Raw genomic sequence first — 21,514 nt, 5'->3', positions numbered from 1 at the left:
AGGTGGTTTAGTAAGGTGAATAAACAATGTATTATGGCATAGGAAATATCATGGAAACAGATCAAATTAACAGGATCGATTAATATAATATAGGACATCAGATTGAATGACAATTCAAGTCATAATACAGGTCATTTGTCACAGGAGTCGTCAGTCGAAAGCACGGCGAAACATCCACGTCTTTAATTCCTTACGGAATGTGGATAGGGGGGGGGGCAGCCTAATCTCCCTGGGGAGGGAGTTCCACCGATGGGGGGCCACCACCAAGGATGCCCTCTCTCTTGTCCCCACCAATTATGCCTGAGACAGGGGCGGGAGCGAGAGAAGAGCATCCCCGGAAGATCTTAAGGACCGCGTGGAAAGGGAGCAATATATGAACAAGACGCCTGGAACACCGTCATAATTCCAGCGGATGAATAATTAGAAAAGCGAGTTGGGATTTAAAGGCCTTTTAATTTATCGTTACTTCTGTGCTGCGAGAAAGTATCTGAATAATTATTCTGCCTCGGCAAAGGGAGCGCACGATAGATCTCTCCCGGTGAGATTTAGAAGTCTTTTCTTGGAGTAAGGAGGAAATAGTTATCTTGATTTGCTTAAGTGCTTTGCTTCCCCTTTGAACAGCATTTAATTGATTGTGGACTTGGGCCATTTTTCATTCCGTGAGTGTCGGCTTGAATTGGCCCCCCGCTGAAGACATTTCATAGAATCATAGGATGAGTTGGGCCATTGAGCTCTTCTTCTTAGTCACGACATCAGGGTTTGCCAACCTGGGGGTCGGGACCCCGGGGGGGGGGGTGTCACGAGGAGGGTTTTAGAGGGGTCACCAAAAACCATCGGAAAACACATATTTCTGATGGGCTCTGGGACTCTTTTGGCAGAGAAGGCTGAAGATCTCTCCTTCTCTTCCTTTTTGGAGTTGGTGAACTGCAACTCCCAGAATTCAAAAACAGTCGCTCACCAACCCAACCAGTATACAATGTTGACCATGTAGGTAGTAGGCTTGTTTCATTGTGTTCGTTACTTTCTAAAGTCGTTATTAATTCGTATATAAATTAGCTTACGATCCAGTATCGAGCCATGCAGGAATAGTGTAAGGAGTAATTAAGAATCGAAACAATTTTTCCAAATTTTCGTAATTATTTCGTAATTATTAAGACGGGAAAGAAGGAGAGAAAAGGTGCCAGCGTTGCCTTTCCTCCCCATCCTCCTCCTCCTCCTCCTTCTGGAGATATTTTATTATCTTATTTTACTTTATTATTTTATTATTTTATTATTTTATTATTTTATTATTTTATTATTTTATTATTTTATTATTTTATTATTTTATTACTTTATTACTTTATTACTTTATTATTTTATTATTTTATTATTTTATTACTTTATTATTTTATTATTTTATTACTTTATTATTTTATTATTTTATTACTTTATTATTTTATGACTTTATTACTTTATTATTTTATTATTTTATTATTTTATTACTTTATTACTTTATTATTTTATTATTTTATTATTTTATGACTTTATGACTTTATTATTTTATTACTTTATTATTTTATTACTTTATTATTTTATTATTTTATTACTTTATTACTTTATTATTTTATTATTTTATTATTTTATTATTTTATTATTTTATTACTTTATTATTTTATTATTTTATTATTTTATTACTTTATTATTTTATTATTTTATTACTTTATTACTTTATTATTTTATTATTTTATTATTTTATTATTTTATTACTTTATTATTTTATTATTTTATTATTTTATTATTTTATTATTTTTAAGTGATTTTAATTTGTATTTTTACCAACTTAATGTATTTTAATTTCATCCTGAATTTATTTTAATTTGGTTTCTGTTAGTTGTAAGTTTTATCACCGACAGTCCGCAATAGAGGGAGAGGGATGCTTCAGAAGATCCCCCTGTCCCGTTTGGAGGTGTTTATTGCACATTGCGCAATCGCGACCGCCATTAACAAATCGATTCGTAATTAACGAAATTTCAGAAATTTCGAAAATTTGAAATCTTAAATTTTGGAAGTCCTCTGAAATTCGAAACGCTGGCGCCTCCTGGAAACGAAGCGAGTTTAGAACCAAACGTTTTCTTGATCAAACAAGCCTAGTAGGTAGTATGCCAAGTTTGGTGCAGATCCTTTGTGGACTGGGCTCAGAGTGCTCTTTGATTGTAGGTGGACTATACATCCCAGAAACTACAACTCTCACATGTTAAGGTCTGTTTTCCCCAAACTCCACCAGTGTTCACAATTGGGCATATTGAATATCCCTGCCAAGTTTGGTCCAGATCCCTCGTTTGAGTCCACAGTGCTCTCTGGATGTAGGTGAACTACAGCTCCCATACTCAAGGTCAGTGCCCATCAAACCCTTCCAGTATTTTCTGTTGGTCATGGGAGTCCTATGTGCAAGGTTTGGCTCAATTCCATCCTTGGTGGGGTACAGAATGCTCTTTGATGGTAGGTGAACTATAAATCCCAGTAACTACAACTCTCAAATATCAAGGTCAATTTCCCCCCAAACTCCCCCAGTGTTCACATTTGGGCATATTGAGCATTCGTGCCAAGTTTGGTCCAGATCCATCATTGTTTGAGTCCGCAGAGCTCTCTGGATGTAGGTGAACTTCATCTCCAAAACTCAAAGTCAATGCCCATCAAACCCTTCCAGTATTTTCTGTTGTCCATGGGAGTTCTGTGTGCCAAGTTTGGTCTAACTCCATCATTGGTGGAGTTCAGATTGCTCTTTGTAGGTAAAGTTAAAGGTTTTCCCCTGACATTAAGTCCAGTCGTGTCCAACTCTGGGACTGTGGTGCTCATCTCCATTTCTAAGCCGAAGAGCCGGCGTTGTCCATAGACACCTCCAAGGTCATGTGGCCAGCATGACTGCATGCAGTGTTGTTCCCTTCCAGCCAGAGCGGTACCTTATGATTGACTCACATTTGCATGTTTTCGAACTGCTAGGTTGGCAGAAGCTGGGGCTAACAGTGGGAGCTAACCCTACTTCCTGGGTTTGAACCTGTGACCTTTCAGTCTACAAGTTTAGTATCTCAGTGCTTTAACCTAATGCACCACCAAGCAATATTTGATGCTCTATTCCACTTTGGTTAAACCACACCTGGAATATTGTGTCCAATTTTGGGCACCACAATTCAAGGGAGATATTGACAAGCTGGAATGTATCCAGAGGAGGGTGACTAAAATGATCAAGGGTCTGGAGAACAAGCCCTATGAGGAGCGGCTTAAAGAGCTGGGCATGTTTAGCCTGAAGAAGAGAAGGATGAGAGGAGATATGATAGCCATGTATAAATATGTGAGAGGAAGCCACAGGGAGGAGGGAGCAAGCTTGTTTTCTGCTTCCTTGGAGACTAGGACACGGAAAAATGGCTTCAAACTACAAGAGAGGAGATTCCACCTGAACCTGAGGAAGAACTTCTTGACTGTGAGAGCCGTTCAGCAGTGGAACTCTCTGCCCCGGAGTGTGGTGGAGGCTCCTTCTTTGGAAGCTTTTAAACAGAGGCTGGATGCCCATCTGTCAGGGGTGATTTGAATGCAATATTCCTGCTTCTTGGCAGAATGGGGTTGGACTGGATGGCCCAGGAGGTCTCTTCCAACTCTTTGATTCTAGGATTCTACGCTTCAAATAATAATAATAATAATAATAAATAGAGTAAAATAATAAATGTAATAATAATACGGTAAAATACTGTAATAATAATAATAATAATAATAATAATAATAATAATACATTAAGTAAAATAATAAATGTAATAAAAATAATACTAATAACAGAGTAAACAACAGCTCCACTGGCTGCCGTTTATATTCCGAGCCCAATTTAAGGTGCAGGTGCTTACCTACAAAGCCCTGAACGGTTTGGGACCACACTACCTGCGTGACCTCCTCTCCGTCTACGAACCCATGCGCTCACTTCGTTCATCCGGAGAGGCCCTGCTCGTGATTCCGTCTGTGTCGCAGGCGTGTTTGGTGGGGACGCGAGACAGGGCCTTTTCTGTGGTGGCCCCTGACTCTGGAACACTCTCCCCAAAGATGTTAGACAGGCCCCTACATTGGCAGTCTTCAGAAAGAACTTGAAGACCTGGCTGTTCCGATGTGCCTTCCCAGAATAGGAAATCTCCAATACCAAGTCCCAGAAGCACTTTAGTAGAACTAAGATTGCCGCACACCACACACTGCACTTACCCTATAATCCTTACATATCACCTGTCACATCAGCACTTTTAATTCTGTACCCATTACTCTGGCCCGGCCCAGTTTTATTGTGTCTTGGTGTATTGTTTATTGCTTGTTGTTTTATTGTTTAATGTTGCTTTAACTGTTTTAATTTGCTTTCGGTGTTATATTGTTATGTTGTGTATTGAGGCCTTGGCCTTTGTAAGCCCCATCGAGTCCTTCGGGAGATACTAGCGGGGTACAAATAAAGTTAATAATAATAATAATAATAATAATAATAATAATAATAATGTGAAAGGAAGCCACAGGGAGGAGGAGGGAGCAAGCTTGTTTTCTGCTTCCTTGGAGACTAGGACGCAATGGAGCCATGGCTTCAAACTACAAGAGAGGAGATTCCATCTGAACATGAGGAAGAACTGACTGTGAGAGCCGTTCAGCAGTGGAACTCTCTGCCCCGGGTGTGGTGGAGGCTCCTTCTTTGGAAGCTTTTAAACAGAGGCTGGATGCCCATCTGTCAGGGGTGATTTGAATGCAATATTCCTGCTTCTTGGCAGAATGGGGTTGGACTGGATGGCCCAGGAGGTCTCTTCCAACTCTTTGATTCTAGGATTCTATGCTTCAAATAATAATAATAATAATAATAATAATAATAATAATAATAATAGAGTAAAATAATAGGGGAGCTTTTTCACCCTAAAAGGGGGGCTGAAAAACTAGACTTATACTCAAGTATATTTATTTATTTATTTATTTTACTTGTATACCGCCGTTTCTCAGCCCAACAGGCGACTCAACGCGGTTTACAACAAGAATAAGAATCAATCAACGATATACGATTTAAAACCATAAAAGCATAATATACAATATTGACACAACAATAGACAACACAATGCATCTCATAACTAGAGTCGTGATCCAATCCGTCGTCCATATTACCATTCCTGTAATCATCACATTCCTTGCACTGTTTAACCGAATGCCCGTTCGAACATCCAAGTTTTTAGTCTTCTTCGGAACACCATTAGCGAGGGGGCTGATCTTACCTCCATAGGAAGGGCGTTCCACAGCCGGGGGACCACCACAGAAAAGGCCCTGTCTCTCGTCCCCGCCAGCCGCACCTGTGAAGCAGGCGGGATAGAGAGCAGGGCCTCCCCAGAAGATCTTAGGGTCCTGGCGGGCTGGTAGGCAGAGATACGTTCGGATAGGTAGGTTGGGCCAGAACCGTTTAGGGCTTTATAGGCCAACACCAGCACTTTGAATTGAGCCCGGTAGCAAATCGGCAGCCAGTGGAGCTGGTGCAGCAGAGGAGTTGTATGCTCCCTGCACTCCACTCCTGTTAGTATCATGGCTGCCGAGCGTTGGACTAGTTGAAGCTTCCGAGCTGTCTTCAAAGGCAACCCCACGTAGAGTATATACAGTATATGCATATATTACTCGGAAGCATATATTATTACTCGGCTAATGAACTTCAGAGAGTGCTCACTAATGCTTCCTCTTCATCTTGGAAAGAAGTGACGAGCGGAGTGCCGCAGGGTTCCGTCCTGGGCCCAGTCCTGTTCAACATCTTTATTAATGACTTAGATGAAGGGCTAGAAGGCATGATCATCAAGTTTGCAGACGACACCAAATTGGGAGGGATAGCCAATAGTCCAGAGGACAGGAGCAGAATTCAAAACGATCTTGACAGATTAGAGAGATGGGCCAAAACTAACAAAATGAAGTTCAACAGTGACAAATGTAAGATACTCCACTTTGGCAGAAAAAATGAAATGCAAAGATACAGAATGGGGGACGCCTGGCTCGAGAGCAGTACGTGTGAAAAAGATCTTGGAGTCCTCGTGGACAACAAGTTAAACATGAGCCAACAATGTGATGTGGCGGCAAAAAAAGCCAATGGGATTTTGGCCTGCATCAATAGGAGCATAGTGTCTAGATCTAAGGAAGTAATGCTACCCCTCTATTCTGCTTTGGTTAGACCACAACTGGAATATTGTGTCCAATTCTGGGCACCACAATTCAAGAGAGATATTGACAAGCTGGAATGTGTCCAGAGGAGGGCGACTAAAATGATCCAGGGTCTGGAGAACAAGCCCTATGAGGAGCGGCTTAGGGAACTGGGCATGTTTAGCCTGAAGAAGAGAAGGCTGAGAGGAGATATGATAGCCATGTATCAATATGTGAGAGGATGCCACAGGGAGGAGGAGAGAGCAAGCTTGTTTTCTGCTTCCTTGGAGACTAGGACGCAATGGAAGAATGGCTTCAAACTACAAGAGAGGAGATTCCATCTGAACATGAGGAAGAACTTCCTGACTGTGAGAGCCGTTCAGCAGTGGAACTCTCTGCCCCGGAGTGTGGTGGAGGCTCCTTCTTTGGAAGCTTTTAAGCAGAGGCTGGATGGCCATCTGTCAGGGGTGATTTGAATGCAATATTCCTGCTTCTTGGCAGAATGGGGTTGGACTGGATGGCCCAGGAGGTCTCTTCCAACTCTTTGATTCTATGATTCTATGATTCCCCATTTCTGTTTTTCCTGCATAAGCAATTCTCCCTTTCTTCTTCTTTTATTTTGCAGCCTGAAGAATCAGTAGAGGACGAATGCCCGGAAGTGGGACCGGACTCCTGCTCTTTCTTCCAGAAAGGAGGATTCTTTGCCTGGGACTTGGGATGCTTTCTTGGACAATGAGCACTTCCGACGTGGCACCATTAATGTATAGCTAACCTTTGCTTTGGACAATGAATGGAGTTTGCTTTTATTTTTCTTTCGTGGTGAGTAACACGATTCAGGTGGATTTTTTTACCCTTCGGAAATAGAGTCTATATATTCGACATGAGATCCAGAGTATCTTTAACAGACAAACAAACAAACATGTAAGATATATCAGCCATCTTTGGAGACCATTGGAATACAATATTTTTCTTTCTTTCTTCTCATTTTTTCATATTTATTCTTAGATTTCTTCAGAGAGTATATGATCCTATTAAATTATCCATGATTGTGATGTAAGTAAACAGTCTTAAGCAAGAAATAAACATGATATCTTCACCATAGGCACGGCATCGTTTTTGTCATCTGAATTGCATGGCTTTAGCTCAGCGTTTCTCAACCTGGGGGTCGGGAGGCCCTGGGGGGGGGGGTCTCGAGGGGGTTTCAGAGGGGTCACCAGAGACCACCAGAAAACATATATTTCTGGTGGGCTTAGGAATGTTGCAACCCAGAGCAGGAAACGAGACCCTAAGATAACCATCCACCACACTTGACTGTAGGAAAAAAACAATTCCCTGCTGCGTCAGCTCCACTGGCTGCCGATCCAATTCCGAGCACAATTCAAAGTGCTGGTTTTGACCTACAAAACCCTATACGGTTCCGGCCCAGTGTATTTGTCCGAACGGATCTCCCTCTACATCCCACCTCGAAGTTTAAGATCTTCTGGGGAGGCCCTGCTCTTGACCCCGCCACTCTCACAAGTGAGGTTGGCGGGGACGAGGAGCAAGGCCTTCACAGTGGTGGCCCCCCACCTGTGGAACTCACTCCCAGGGAAGATTAGATCGGCGACTTCCCTTCTGGCATTCAGGAAAAAACTGAAGACCTGGGTGTGGGACCAAGCCTTTGGGCACACTGGCAACTAAATTAAGGATCTGACGATAGACAAGGACAAATGGAATGGAATGGATATATGGACTCTGAACCCGAGCATGAGATTGTTTTAATATTTTATTATGCATTGATGTTTTAATTTAACTGTTGAATTGCTTTTTGTACTTTGCATTGCTGTCAATTGATTTAGGCATCTAATTGTGCCTCCTCTTTAAGCCGCCCTGAGTCCCCCCCCCCCCCCCCCCGGGGTGAGAAGGGCGGGGTATAAGTAAATGAAATAAATAAAAAATAAATAAAATTGATGAAAAATGGTTACAAAATAGAGGAAAATGCAAAGTCAAAAAGCCACAGTAAAAATCAGAAATCATAAATTTCCATGAACTAGATCAAAAACCAAAAGCAACACTGTAAAATCCTGGAACCTGTTAGCAATCCACTAACCGTACTTGGAGCACTAGTAGCCTCTTGGGATGAAGGCCACAGGAAACGGAAGATCTGCCTCAGTCTAAAACGATGCCTGATCTAAAGACTCAACCCGTCGAGAGGCACTTAAAGCCGAGGAAACTGTTTCATGACACGCCTCCAGGCTTTGAAGCCCTTGTTTCTTTTTTTTTTGATCTGCTTGACCTTCGCAGACTCTACGATTCTCTCCTGTTTCTCCAAATCTGTCCTCTTCTATTCTCATTAAGGATCCCAGGTGTTAGCTTCTCTGGAGAGCTACCACCGCTTGACCCTGAAACATTCTCAGGAGAATGTGTACTTTCACTTTCCAAGCCTTCCAAGCGTTCCAAGCCTGCAGGAGTTTCTTCTACACTGACCTCAGAATCAACATTTTCATTAGAACCAGGAAACACATTTTCAGTAGCATCAGGAAATACAATCAGAGAAGCAGGTTCAGGTTCAGGCAGAGGCGGCCCTAGGTAATTTTCAACAGTAAGCAAACAGTATTTTGGCGCCCCGCCCCCCAACCAATCATTGATATATATTTTCTGTTTGTCGTGGGAGTTCTGTGTGCCATATTTGGTTCAATTCCATCATTGGTGGAATTCAGAATGCTCTTTGATTGTAGGTGAACTATACATCACAGTAACTACACTTGCCGCACTTGCTCCCTTGCCTGGCCCGCTTTGGGTCCGGAGGCGTGCCTGAAGACCCCGGCATGTGCACCAAACGTCACATCTTCTCCTGACTTTCTCCTCAGCCATTGGGACCGAGAGAGAGAAAGAGAGAGGTGGAGATGCCCACCTTTCCTGAAGGTAGGCACAAAAACAAAGGAGGGAGCGGAGGTGGGAGATACCTCCAGCTGGAGGGGCTCTCTCTCTCTCTCTCTCTGCCTCTCTCTCTCTCTCTTGGTCCCAAAGTCAGGGGAAGAGGCGACTTTTGGTGCGCACGCTGGGGTCTTCAGACACGCCTCCGGACCCGAAGCTCCTTTGGGAAGAGGATTGCCCGGCAGCGAGGCAAAAAAGCCGAGGCTCCCCATGGATTGCTAGGGCTGTTGTGAGCCGAGCGGGTGCTCCTCAAGTGGCAGACGAGGGGCATTTACAGAGGTGCCTCTGCGCCCCTAGCAAAAAAAAGTGTTCTGCGACCGCTTACTTTGCGTCATGGATGAGCCGCCCCTGGGTTCAGGTTCACACCCAGGCTGAACCCGAACAAGGAACCCCTTTTGTAGAGAAGGCTGAAGATCTCTCCACCTGCCCTTCCCTTCCTTTTTGGAAACAGACGGAGAATCCTTCCACCAAAAGTCCTCCTCCGCTGTGATTGGCCTGCATCTCAGCCCGGGGGGGGGGAGGGGGAGGATGCAGGTGACTGTTGCAACTCAGAGTAAGCTTCACCTTGCTGCCAAACACCACCACACATGAGCTGTAGTTTTATAGTTTATTGAGGAGAAAATCCAAGTCAAAATAAAGAATAAGTATTGCAAAATTCCAAAGATTAAGGTTAAAAGCAGACTATAGTTCCAAAGATCTTCAGGTAAAAAACAGGAGACATAATCCTATTGGCAAAGTTCAAACCAGAGTCCCAGGTACAAGCAATGAAGCAATTGCCCCATGAATCACAATGCAAGAAATCCCAAGCGTACTGCTTTCTAGGATAAGGTTATTCCATGAAGCTTTCAGGCTAGTAAGCTATGTTGAACTGACGCTTTCACAGAGTTTGCAAGAGGCCTAAATACCTTTCTAACATGAAAACATTAGGCTCTCATCATCATAAAAGCATTGCGACGACCTTTCACCGAGCTGGCTTCTCGTCTGCTGGCCAGATGAGAACTCCGCCTGACCCAGAGATCAAGGCGAGCTTGCCGGGTCAAGTCACTATCTACACTTTCAGTATAGCGTGGGAAGGCACCTGCTCACTATTGCCTTCGTTAAAATTCGTTCTGGTGGAAACGCCTGTGTTGACACTGCACTGCCTGTGGGAGCCTCAGAAGCAGGCTCAGAGATTTGAGGCACAGACAAAGAGCCAGGAAGCTGAATCCCATCAGGAATCTGAATCCCATCATCCTCATCATCAGAAAATAGCTCAGCCACAACACTGACTGAGAGCAGGCGAGGCTCGTGCCAGCGAGTCCTTTCAAGCCATGGGAGTTCTGTGTGGGAAGTTTGGCCTAAGTCTATCATTGTGGGGTTCGGAGTTCTCTTTGATTGTAGGTGAACGATAAATCCCAGAAACTACACCTCCCAAATGTCAAGGTCTATTTCCCCCAAACTACACCAGTGTTCACATTTGGGCATATTTAGTATTCGTGCCACATTTGGTCTAGATCCATCATTGTTTGAATCCACAATGCTCTCTGGATGTGGGTGAACTACAACTCCCAAACTCAAGGTCAATGCCCACCAAACCCTTCCAGTATTTTCTGTTGGTCATGGAAGTTCTGTGTGCCAAGTTTGGTGCAGGTCCATTGTGGGATGTGTTCAGAATGCTCTTTGATTGTCAGTGAACTATAAATCCCAGCAACTACAACTAAATTTCAAGGTCTATTTTCTCCAAACTCCAACAGCGTTCACATTTAGACATACTGAGTATTCATGCCAAGTTTGGTCCAGATCTATCATTGTTTCAGTCCTCTCTGGATGGAGGTGAACTACAACTCCAAAATTCAAGGTCAATGCCCACCAAACCCTTCCAGTATTTTCTGTTGGTCATGGAAGTTCTGTGTGCCAAGTTTGGTGCAGGTCCATTGTGGGATGTGTTCAGAATGCTCTTTGATTGTCAGTGAACTATAAATCCCAGCAACTACAACTAAATGTCAAGGTCTATTTTCCCCAAACTCCATTAGTGTTCACATTTGGACATACTGAGTATTCGTGCCAAGTTTGGTCCAGATCTATCATTGTTTGAGTCCTTTCTGGATGGAGGTGAACTACAACTCCAAAATTCAAGGTCAATGCCCACCAAACCCTTCCAGTATTTTCTGTTGGTCATGGGAGTTCTGTGTGCCAACCTCAACTGGGCCCGCCTCCCACCTGGAAACCAATGCCCTCACTGTGGGAGAAGGTGCAGGTCAAGAATAGGGCTCCACAGCTACCTACGAACCCACCCCCCGGACACCAAACTTGGAAGACCATCATCTTCAGACTGCGAGGGATCGCCAAAGTAAGTAAGTAGAGTAAAGCTTTATAAACAAGCACCTTGGTCTGCCTACGGATGTCCTGGTCCTCAAACACTCTCTGCTTCATTTGGAAAAATGCTGCAATCGCAGAGATCAAGCGGTGGTGAATTTCAGTGTCAATGTTGACTTTTGTGGAGAGGTGGCTGCCAAGGTGGCTCCACAATTCAAGAGAGATATTGACAAGCTGGAATGTGTCCAGAGGAGAGCGACTAAAATGATAAAAGGTCTGGAGAACAAGCCCTATGAGGAGCGGCTTAAGGAGCTGGGCATGTTTAGCCTGAAGAAGGGAAGGCTGAGAGGGGATATGAGAGCCATGTATAAATATGTGAGAGGAAGCCACAGGGAGGAGGGAGCAGATCAAGTGTCTGAAGAACAAGCCCTATGAGGAGCGGCTTAAGGAGCTGGGCATGTTTAGCCTGAAGAAGAGAAGGCTGAGAGAAGATATGAGAGCCATGTATAAATATGTGAGAGGAAGCCACAGGGAGGAGGGAGCAGATCAAGTGTCTGAAGAACAAGCCCTATGAGGAGCGGCTTAAGGAGCTGGGCATGTTTAGCCTGAAGAAGAGAAGGCTGAGAGGGGATATGAGAGCCATGTATAAATATGTGAGAGGAAGCCACAGGGAGGAGGGAGCAGATCAAGTGTCTGAAGAACAAGCCCTATGAGGAGCGGCTTAAGGAGCTGGGCATGTTTAGCCTGAAGAAGAGAAGGCTGAGAGGGGATATGATAGCCATGTATAAATATGTGAGAGGAAGCCACAGGGAGGAGGGAGCAGATCAAGTGTCTGAAGAACAAGCCCTATGAGGAGCGGCTTAAGGAGCTGGGCATGTTTAGCCTGAAGAAGAGAAGGCTGAGAGGAGATATGAGAGCCATGTATAAATATGTGAGAGGAAGCCACAGGGAGGAGGGAGCAGATCAAGTGTCTGAAGAACAAGCCCTATGAGGAGCGGCTTAAGGAGCTGGGCATGTTTAGCCTGAAGAAGAGAAGGCTGAGAGGAGATATGAGAGCCATGTATAAATATGTGAGAGGAAGCCACAGGGAGGAGGGAACAGATCAAGTGTCTGAAGAACAAGCCCTATGAGGAGCAGCTTAAGGAGCTGGGCATGTTTAGCCTGAAGAAGAGAAGGCTGAGAGGGGATATGATAGCCATGTATAAATATGTGAGAGGAAGCCACAGGGAGGAGGGAGCAGATCAAGTGTCTGAAGAACAAGCCCTATGAGGAGCGGCTTAAGGAGCTGGGCATGTTTAGCCTGAAGAACTAAGGCTGAGAGGAGATATGATAGCCATGTATAAATATGTGAGAGGAAGCCACAGGGAGGAGGGAGCAGATCAAGTGTCTGAAGAACAAGCCCTATGAGGAGCGGCTTAAGGAGCTGGGCATGTTTAGCCTGAAGAAGAGAAGGCTGAGAGGGGATATGAGAGCCATGTATAAATATGTGAGAGGAAGCCACAGGGAGGAGGAGGGAGCAAGCTTCCTTTCTGCTTCCTTGGAGACTAGGCAATGGAACAATGGCTTCAAACTACAAGAGAGGAGATTCCATCTGAACATTAGGAAGAACTTCCTGACTGTGAGAGCCGTTCAGCAGTGGAACTCTGCCCTGGAGTGTGGTGGAGGCTCCTTCTTTGGAAGCGTTTAAACAGAGGCTGGATGGCCATCTGTCAGGGGTGATTTGAATGCAATATTCCTGCTTCTTGGCAGAATGGGGTTGGATTGGATGGCCCTTGAGGTCTCTCCCAACTCTTTGATTCTATGATTCTAAGATTCTAAGGGAGTGGAAATGGTGAAGGTAGTGGAAGGGTAGCTCTCGCCTCTAACCCAAAGCCAGAAGACAACCCGTGTAAGAACAGCAGATCTTTAAAGCTGAGACCATTAAGAAGTTGAGGTTTCTCTTCAAGCAGAGAGTGCCAGGTTGAAAGCAGGGTCTTTAAACGAGTGCTGCAAGTTGTTCAAAATGTTCCGAACACATGGTTTTAAGACCGTTTTAAGAGCCTCTGGCATCGAAAGGCCATAAAATTTTAATCGGGGGCTTGCTGCCAAGATCCCTGCCGCTCCCCCGATTCCTGTTCTGGAGACTTGAAAGCCTTGGATCACAACCTGGCTGATTTTAAAACAATGGTGGGATGTAACCATGCCTACAAAAGCAGGCCATAGATCCATTATCATTTGAACATTATCATCACGAACCAGGTACCCATAATTTCATTGATCCATTGAGAGTGGTGCCAGAGCGCAGTCTGTTCAGTGCCTTCCAAGTCGCCCAGTCTTCTGTGTGCCCAGGAGGGAGTCTCTCATCTGGTATCAGCCATTGGTTGAGGTGCTGGGTTTGAGCCTGCCACTTTTGGACTCTCGCTTGCTGAGGTGTTCCAGTGAGTGTCTCTGTAGATCTTAGAAAACTATTTCTTGATTTAAGTCGTTGACATGCTGGCTGATACCCAAACAGGGGATGAGCTGGAGATGTCTCTGCCTTGGTCCTTTCACTATTGGCTGCTACTTCCCAGCGGATGTCAGGTGGTGCAATACCGGCTAAGCAGTGTAATTTCTCCAGTGGTGTAGGGCGCAGACACCCCGTGATAATGCGGCATGTCTCATTCAGAGCCACATCCACTGTTTGAGCGTAGTGAGATGTCTTCCACACTGGGCATGCATACTCAGCAGCGGAGTAGCACAGCGCATGGGCAGATGCCTTCATTGTGTCTGGTTGTGATCCCCAGGTTGTTCCAGTAAGCTTTCGTACGATATTGTTTCTGGCACCCACTTTTTGCTTGATGTTCAGGCAGTGCTTCTTGTAGGTCAGAGAACGGTCCAGAGTGACTCCCAGGTATTTGGGTGCGCTGCAATGCTCCAGTGGGATTCCTTCCCACTGTACGAGGGACAGTGCCTTCTTGGTGGTGGCCCCTCGGCTCTGGAACTCTCTCCCACTGGAAATTAGAACTGCCCCTTATCTCCTGACTTTTAGAAAATTGGTGAAAACTTGGCTCTGGAATTTAGCATTTGATGAGTGAGTCAAGAACTTCTGACCACACGGACGGATGGTAATGAATTGTGATTTCTTTTTGGATGACTTGGCTTTATGTAATTATATGATTGCTTTTAATGTATTTTATGTATTAGTGTGTTATATGGTGTGATGTTTTTCAAACTACTGTTTGAATCTCTGTTGTAAACCAGCCTGAGTCCCTCTCTGGAGGTCGAGAAGACCGGTATATAAAAGTTCTAAATAAATAAATAAATACTAAGTTGTCGTTGATGGGATTTATACTTCACTTACAATCAAAGTACTCCACCAACTATGGAATTGAACCAAACTTGGCACACAGAACTCCCAGGACCTGGAGATGAGCTGGAGATGTCTCTGCCTTGGTCCTTTCACTATTGGCTGCGACTTCCCGGCGGATGTCAGGTGGTGCAATACCGGCTAAGCAGTGTAATTTCTCCAGTGGTGTAGGGCGCAGACACCCCGTGATAATACGGCATGTCTCATGAAGAGCCACATCCACTGTTTTAGCGTAGCGAGGTGTGTTCCACACTGGGCACGCGTACTCAGCAGCAGAATAGCAAAGCGCAAGGGAAGATGTTAGGGCCAGCTAACACCTCCAAACAAGGGATTTTCCCTCCCCAGGCAGGAAGCAGCCAGGCTTTGAAGCTGCAAGGCCATTCAATGTTAATCAAGGTGGCCAATTGCAACATATATTTATTTACAGCGTTGATATTCCGCCCTTCTCACCCCGCAGGGGACTCAGGGCGGATTACAATGTACACATATATGGCAAACATTCAATGCCAATTTGACATACAACATATACAGACATACACAGAGGCTATTTCACTTTTTCTGGCCGCCAGGGGAGCTGTCGCTTTCATCGTCCATCTGTGATGCTGATGAAGCACTTCCGCATTCCCCGCATGCTTCCCCGCTGGAATGCTTTGCTGGAGTCTTTTTATGGCCTCATAAATCAGTTAATTTAGCCTCCCCACACTTTAAGGTGGTACCTAATTTTCCTACTTGACAGATGCAACAGTCTTTCGAGTTGCAAAGGTTGACAACAGGCTACACAATTGGTTGGAAATCCACTCCAACTCAGGCTGGCTTCGAACTCATTACCTTTTGGTCAGAGTGATCTTAATGCAGCTGACACTCAGCCAGCTGCGCCACAATCCCGGTGCAACATTCACACCTAGCTCCAACAGACAAGAGTTCTTTCTTCCACCCTGGACATTATTCCACAGATATATAAACCCAATTTTCCTAGTTTCCAGCAGACCTCACAACCTCTGAGGATGCCTGCCATAGATGTGGGTGAAACATCAGGAGAGAATGCTTCTGGAACATGGCCAGACAGCCTGGAAAACTCACAGCAAACCAGCAACACCATCCCTTTACGACAGAGTTTCTCAACCTGGGGGTCGGGACCCCTGAGGGGGTTGCGAGGGGGTATCAAAGGGGTCACCAAAGACCATAAAAAACACAATATTTTCTGTTGGTCATGGGGGTTCTATGTGGGAAGTTTGGCCGAATTCTATCGTTGACATGATTCAGAATGCTCTTTCATTGTAAGTGAACTATAAATCCCAGCAACGACCAACTCCCAAATGTCAAGGTCTATTTTCCCCAAATTCCACCAGTGTTCACAGTATCCATGCCAAGTTTGATCCAGATCAATCATTGTGTAAGTCCACAGTGCTAACTGCATGCAGATGAACTACAACTCCAAAACTCAAGGTCAATGCCTACCAAACACTTCCAGTATTTTCTCTTGGTCATGGGAGTTCTGTGCGCCAAGTTTCATTCAGTTCCATCATTGGTGGGGTTCAGAATGCTCATTGATTGTAGGTGAACTATAAATCCCAGGAACTACAACTCCCAAATGACAAAATCAATTATCCCTCCAACCCCACCAGTATTGAAATTTGGCATATTGGGTAAGGTAAAGTAAAAGTTTTCCCCTGACATTAAGTCCAGTCGTGTCCAAGTCTGGGGGTTGGTGCTCAATTTCTAGGCCAAAGAGCTGGTGTTGTCCATAGACACCTCCAAGGCCGACATGACTGCATGGAGCTCCGTTATTGGGTATTTGTGCCAAATTTGGTCCAGTGAAGGAAAATACATCCTACATTATGATTCATAACAGTAACAATGATAATAATGTTATGGTTGGGGGTCACCACAACATGAGCCGCTGTATTAAGGGGTCGCGGCATTAGGAAGGCTGAGAAACACTGCTTTACGACATTAGAAAACAGCCCTATTCTCATTCCCACTTATATAGAGGATTCCAGCTTTTAGCCCTCCAAACTGGCACGAGGATGAATGGCACCAAAGAGTTACAGCAATGCATTACAATACTGGATGCACAATTTATCTTTTTTAAAAATAGCAAAAATCAAACTACAATAGAGACTGCTTGTGAAAGATATTCAGATGGTGGCACGGGGGGGGGGGGGGGAGGCAATGATTTGTGCAATTTCAATGAAGAATGCTACCAGGAAAATGTATTCAAAACAAATTGGCTTCATGAAACTTACTCGGTTGCAGAAGAATGAACTCTATTATTTACAAGGGTTTCCAGTTTTATATAAGACTAGCCGTCCCCTGCCACGCGTTGCTGTGGCCCACTCTGGTGGTCATGGGGGTTCTGTCTGGGAAGTTTGGCCCAATTCTATCGTCTGTGGGATTCAGAATGCTCTGCGATTGTAGGTGAACTACAAATCCCGGCAACTACAACTCCCAAATGTTGAGGTTCTATTTTCCCCAAACTCCACCAGTGTTCACATTTGGGCATATTGAGTACTCTTGTAGAGTTTGGTCGAGATCTATCATTGTTTGAGTCCACAGTGAACTCTGGATGTAGGTGAACTACACCTCCCAAACCAAAGGACACTGCCCACCAAACCCTTCCAGTATTTTCTGTTGGTCATAGGAGAACTGTGTGCCAAGTTTGGTTCAATTCCATCGTTGGTGGGGTTCAGAATGCTTTTTGCTTATAGGTGAACTATAAATCACAGCAACTACAACTCCCAAATGTTGAGGTTCTATTTTCCCCAAACTCCACCCGTGTTCACATTTGGGCATATTGAGTACTCTTGTAGAGTTTGGTCGAGATCTATCATTGTTTGAGTCCACAGTGATCTCTGGATGTAGGTGAACTACACCTCCCAAACCAAAGGACACTGCCCAGCAAACCCTTCCAGTATTTTCTGTTGGTCATGGGAGACCTGTGTGCCAAGTTTGGTTCAATTCCATCGTTGGTGGGGTTCAGAATGCTTTTTGCTTATAGGTGAACTATAAATCACAGCAACTACAACTCCCAAATGCTGAGGTTCTATTTTCCCCAAACTCCACCAGTGTTCACATTTGGGCATATTGAGTACTCTTGTAGCGTTTGGTCGAGATCTATCATTGTTTGAGTCCACAGTGATCTCTGGATGTAGGTGAACTACACCTCCCAAACCAAAGGACACTGCCCACCAAACCCTTCCAGTATTTTCTGTTGGTCATGGGAGAACTGTGTGCCAAGTTTGGTTCAATTCCATCGTTGGTGGAGTTCAGAATGCTCTTTGATTGTAGGTGAACTATAAATCCCAGCAACTACAACTCATAATTTTTTGAGTGATGGTCACTCCTTGTATTGTGAGTTGTTTTGTTGCCAAATTTGGTGTGATTTCGTTCATTAGTTCTTTTGTTTTTAGGGTACTCATTACGCACAGAACATTTATATATATAGTAGGGCTGGGCGGTTTCGTTTCGTAATTTCGTAATTCGTTAAAAATTCGTTATTTTTTTTATAATGAAGCGATATTGAACCATTCAGGAGTAACTAAAAAACGAAACGAATTTTTCCAATTTGTTTCGTAATTGTTTCGTAATTGATTCGTAATTGATTCGTAAATGTTTCGTTATTATTTCCGCATGTCTGGTGCAAGTTTTAGGGTTGCTGTTTGTTTGCTCAGTGAAAAAAAATATAATTATCGCACCAACAGTCAACAACAGAGGGAAAGGGAAGCTTCAGAAGTTTTTTTAGCGTATTGCGCGATCGCGGCCGCCATTAACGAATCGATTCGTAATCGATTCGTAATTGTTTCGTCATTGTTTTATGATTTCCAAAATTTCGTAAATATCGAACTTTTTTTAAGGAAAATTTCGGAATTCTTTTAAATAACGAAACGCAAAAAAACCCTAAAAACGAATCGAGTTTAGAAACAAATTTTTCCGTGTTTGGACAGCCCTAATATATAGATAGATAGTAGGCCTGGGTAACAACGGAAAAATTTGTTTCTAAAATCGATTCGTTTTTTGGGGGGTTTTGCGTTTCGATATTTAAAAGAATTCCGAAATTTTTCTTTTAAAAAGTTCGATATTTACGAAATTTCGTAAATGTTAAAAAAATTACGAAACATTAACGAAACAAATACGAAACAATAACGAATCGATTCGTTAATGGCGGACGCGACCGCGCAATACGCTAAAAACCCTCCAAATGGGAGAGGGGGAACTTCTGAAGCTTCCCTCTCCCTCTGTTGTTGACTGTTGGTGTGATATTATCATTTTTTTTCACTAATTAAACAAAAAACAACTATAAAACTTGCCCCAGACATGCGGAAATAATAACGAAACGACCTCAAACCGATAACTAAACGAATAGATAACGAATCCGAAGCATTTACGAAACGAATTTAAAAATTCGTTTCGTTTTTAAGTTGCTCCAGAATGGTTCGTTATCGCTTCGTTATAAAAAAAATAACAAATTTTTAACGAATTACGAATTAACGAAACGAAACCGCCCAGCCCTAATAGATAGGAAAAAACAAAACAGTGACATGTCATGTATCAGACAGCAGGGAGTTTGGAGAAACAATAGAAAAGGGTGCCGCAAACTCATCAAAACAAGCTATTTGTAACCAAAACAAAATCCACCTCGCTCCCCAAAACTGGTTAACATACCTAAAGTGGGGCAGGGCTATCATAGCATCTGCTTCTGTGTATGTCTTCCTAGCAAAGGCTGTGCAAACAAAGTGATGGCAAAATTACCTGCAGATTCTGAAATGGCAACATGTTCGGCTGCGGATGACAAGCGCAACCAGCGTGACAGACAATAATTTGGAACCCAAATCAATAGAGTCTTTGCCTGAGCACTGGCACATAGTTGTTTCAGGTGATATGACACCTCTGACAAGCGACACGGGAAACTCCTGCCAGTAAACATGCATTCCTTTTCAGTAGGAGAGAGGAATATGGATATTCTGCCAGTTTCAGAGTATTCGCAGGTCGCTGTCTTACGTAACTGACTGACAATGTCATCGTACATTTTGGAAAGTCTCAAATTCAGTGCAGCTTAATTACCACCAGGGACAAGTGGAATGAAAACACGCAAGCATTGCGGTCATGGGTACATAGACACCGCAGGATTAATGCAGCTGGATACCACTTTAACTGCCGTGGTCCAATGCTATGGGATCTACCCCCCTGTTGAAGGAGGTCCACTGGCTGTCGTTCATTTTCTGGTCCCAATTCAAGGTGCTGGTTCTTACCTACAAAGCCCTGAACGGTTTGGGACCCGCCTACCCGCGTGACCGCTTTTCTGTTTACAAACTCATGCGATCTTGGGAAGTCTGACTTGGCCACGGAGGTCCACGCTTTGGTTACATCCTGTTTAGACTACTGCAACGCTCTCTACGTGGGGTTGCCCCTGAAGACTGCCCAGAAGCTGCAGCTAGTCCAACGCTCGGCAGCCAGATTACTAACGGGTGCTGGGTACAGGGAGCACACCACTCCGCTGTTACACCAGCTCCACTGGCTGCCAATTAGCTTCCGAGCACAATTCAAAGTGCTGGTGTTAACCTATAAAGCCCTAAATGACTCTGGCCCTGTTTACCTCTCCGAATGTATTCTCCCCTATGAACCATCAAGATTATTAAGATTGTCTGGAGAGGCCCTGCTCTCGGTCCCACCGGCCTCGCAAGCGCGTCTGGTGGGGACGAGGGACACGGCCTTCTCGGTGGTGGCCCCTCAACTCTGGAAGTCTCTCCCACTGGAGATCAGAACCGCCCCGTCTATCCTGACATTTAGGAAACAGGTGAAGACTTGGTTATGGAGACAGGCATTCGACGAGTGAGCCAGATATGGATGAAGGATGATGAACAACGAGTTAGTGTGACGACTGGGTGGAGCAGGAACAAGAGGGGCGAGGCGAGGCAAGGCTCAAGGGCTCGGCCCCTTTGGGAAGAGGCAAGAAAGCCGAGGCTCCCCCCGGACTGCTAGGGCTGTTGTGAGCGGAGGGGGCGCTCCTCAAGTGGCGATCGAGGGGCATTTACAGAGGCGCCTCTGCGCCCCTAGCAAAAAAAAGTGTTCTGCGACTGCTTACTTCGCGTAATGGACGAGCCGCCCCTGCATGAGAACATGACAATGTCCTGAAACATGAACATGAAAAGCTGCAAGATAAATCCAAAGTCTCTTGGTTGAAAGCAGGAAGTTGCTCTGACACTGAGGCACATTCAAGCATCTATCCTGACATTTAGGAAACAGGTGAAGACTTGGTTATGGAGACAGGCATTCGACGAGTGAGCCAGATATGGATGGAGGATGATGAACAATGAGTTAGTGCGACGACTGACCATTGTAGTTATTGAATGCAATTGCTCTTTTAATGTTTTAGTGTAAAATGAATTATTATGTTTTTATTAACTGTATGTGATATTATGGTTGGAAACCGGTCTGAGTCCCTCAAGAGAGGTGAGAAGGCCGGTATATAAAACTTTTAAATAAATAAAATAAATAAATCTCTTCAATCATCTGGAGAGGCCCTGCTCACAGTCCCACCTCCATCGCAGGCGCAATTGGTGGGGACGAGGGAGAGGGCCTTCTCGGTGGTGGCCCCCTGACTCTGGAACTCACTCCCCAAGGATATCAGACAAGCCCCCACATTGCCAGTCTTTAGGAGGAACCTGAAAATGTGGCTGTTCCAATGTGCCTTCCCTGAATAAAGAAAACAATGCCCTGCTCTTACCAATTCCCTGCAAAATGTTCTCAGAAGTACTTTAACTACCTGTTGGGTCGGTCTCCCTACGTTATCTTTTAACCCCCCCCCCCCCGATTAGATACATCACA

The 21,514-nt window shown here is 44.4% G+C and overlaps 1 protein-coding gene across 3 annotated transcripts in view; it reads left to right on the top strand.

Moving 5' to 3' along the window:
* ZMAT4 (zinc finger matrin-type 4) overlaps nt 1-7,254 on the top strand; it is a 339,798-nt gene extending 332,544 nt beyond the window's left edge. For 2 of the 3 annotated variants that reach the window (XM_067470600.1, XM_067470599.1), the window contains exon 7: nt 6,779-7,254. In XM_067470600.1, the coding sequence (XP_067326701.1) occupies nt 6,779-6,889 (111 nt within the window). In that variant the 3' untranslated portion in view covers nt 6,890-7,254. The remainder of the gene's footprint in view (nt 1-6,778) is intronic. The other variant, XM_060787295.2, reaches the window with a different exon arrangement.
* The last annotated feature ends 14,260 nt before the right edge of the window (nt 7,255-21,514 follow it).

This window comes from Anolis sagrei, chromosome 7 (genome assembly GCF_037176765.1).
Source record: "Anolis sagrei isolate rAnoSag1 chromosome 7, rAnoSag1.mat, whole genome shotgun sequence".
NCBI lineage: Eukaryota > Metazoa > Chordata > Lepidosauria > Squamata > Dactyloidae > Anolis > Anolis sagrei.
Note: the sequence above shows the minus strand (reverse complement) of the source record. Positions and strands in the feature narration are given on the sequence as shown.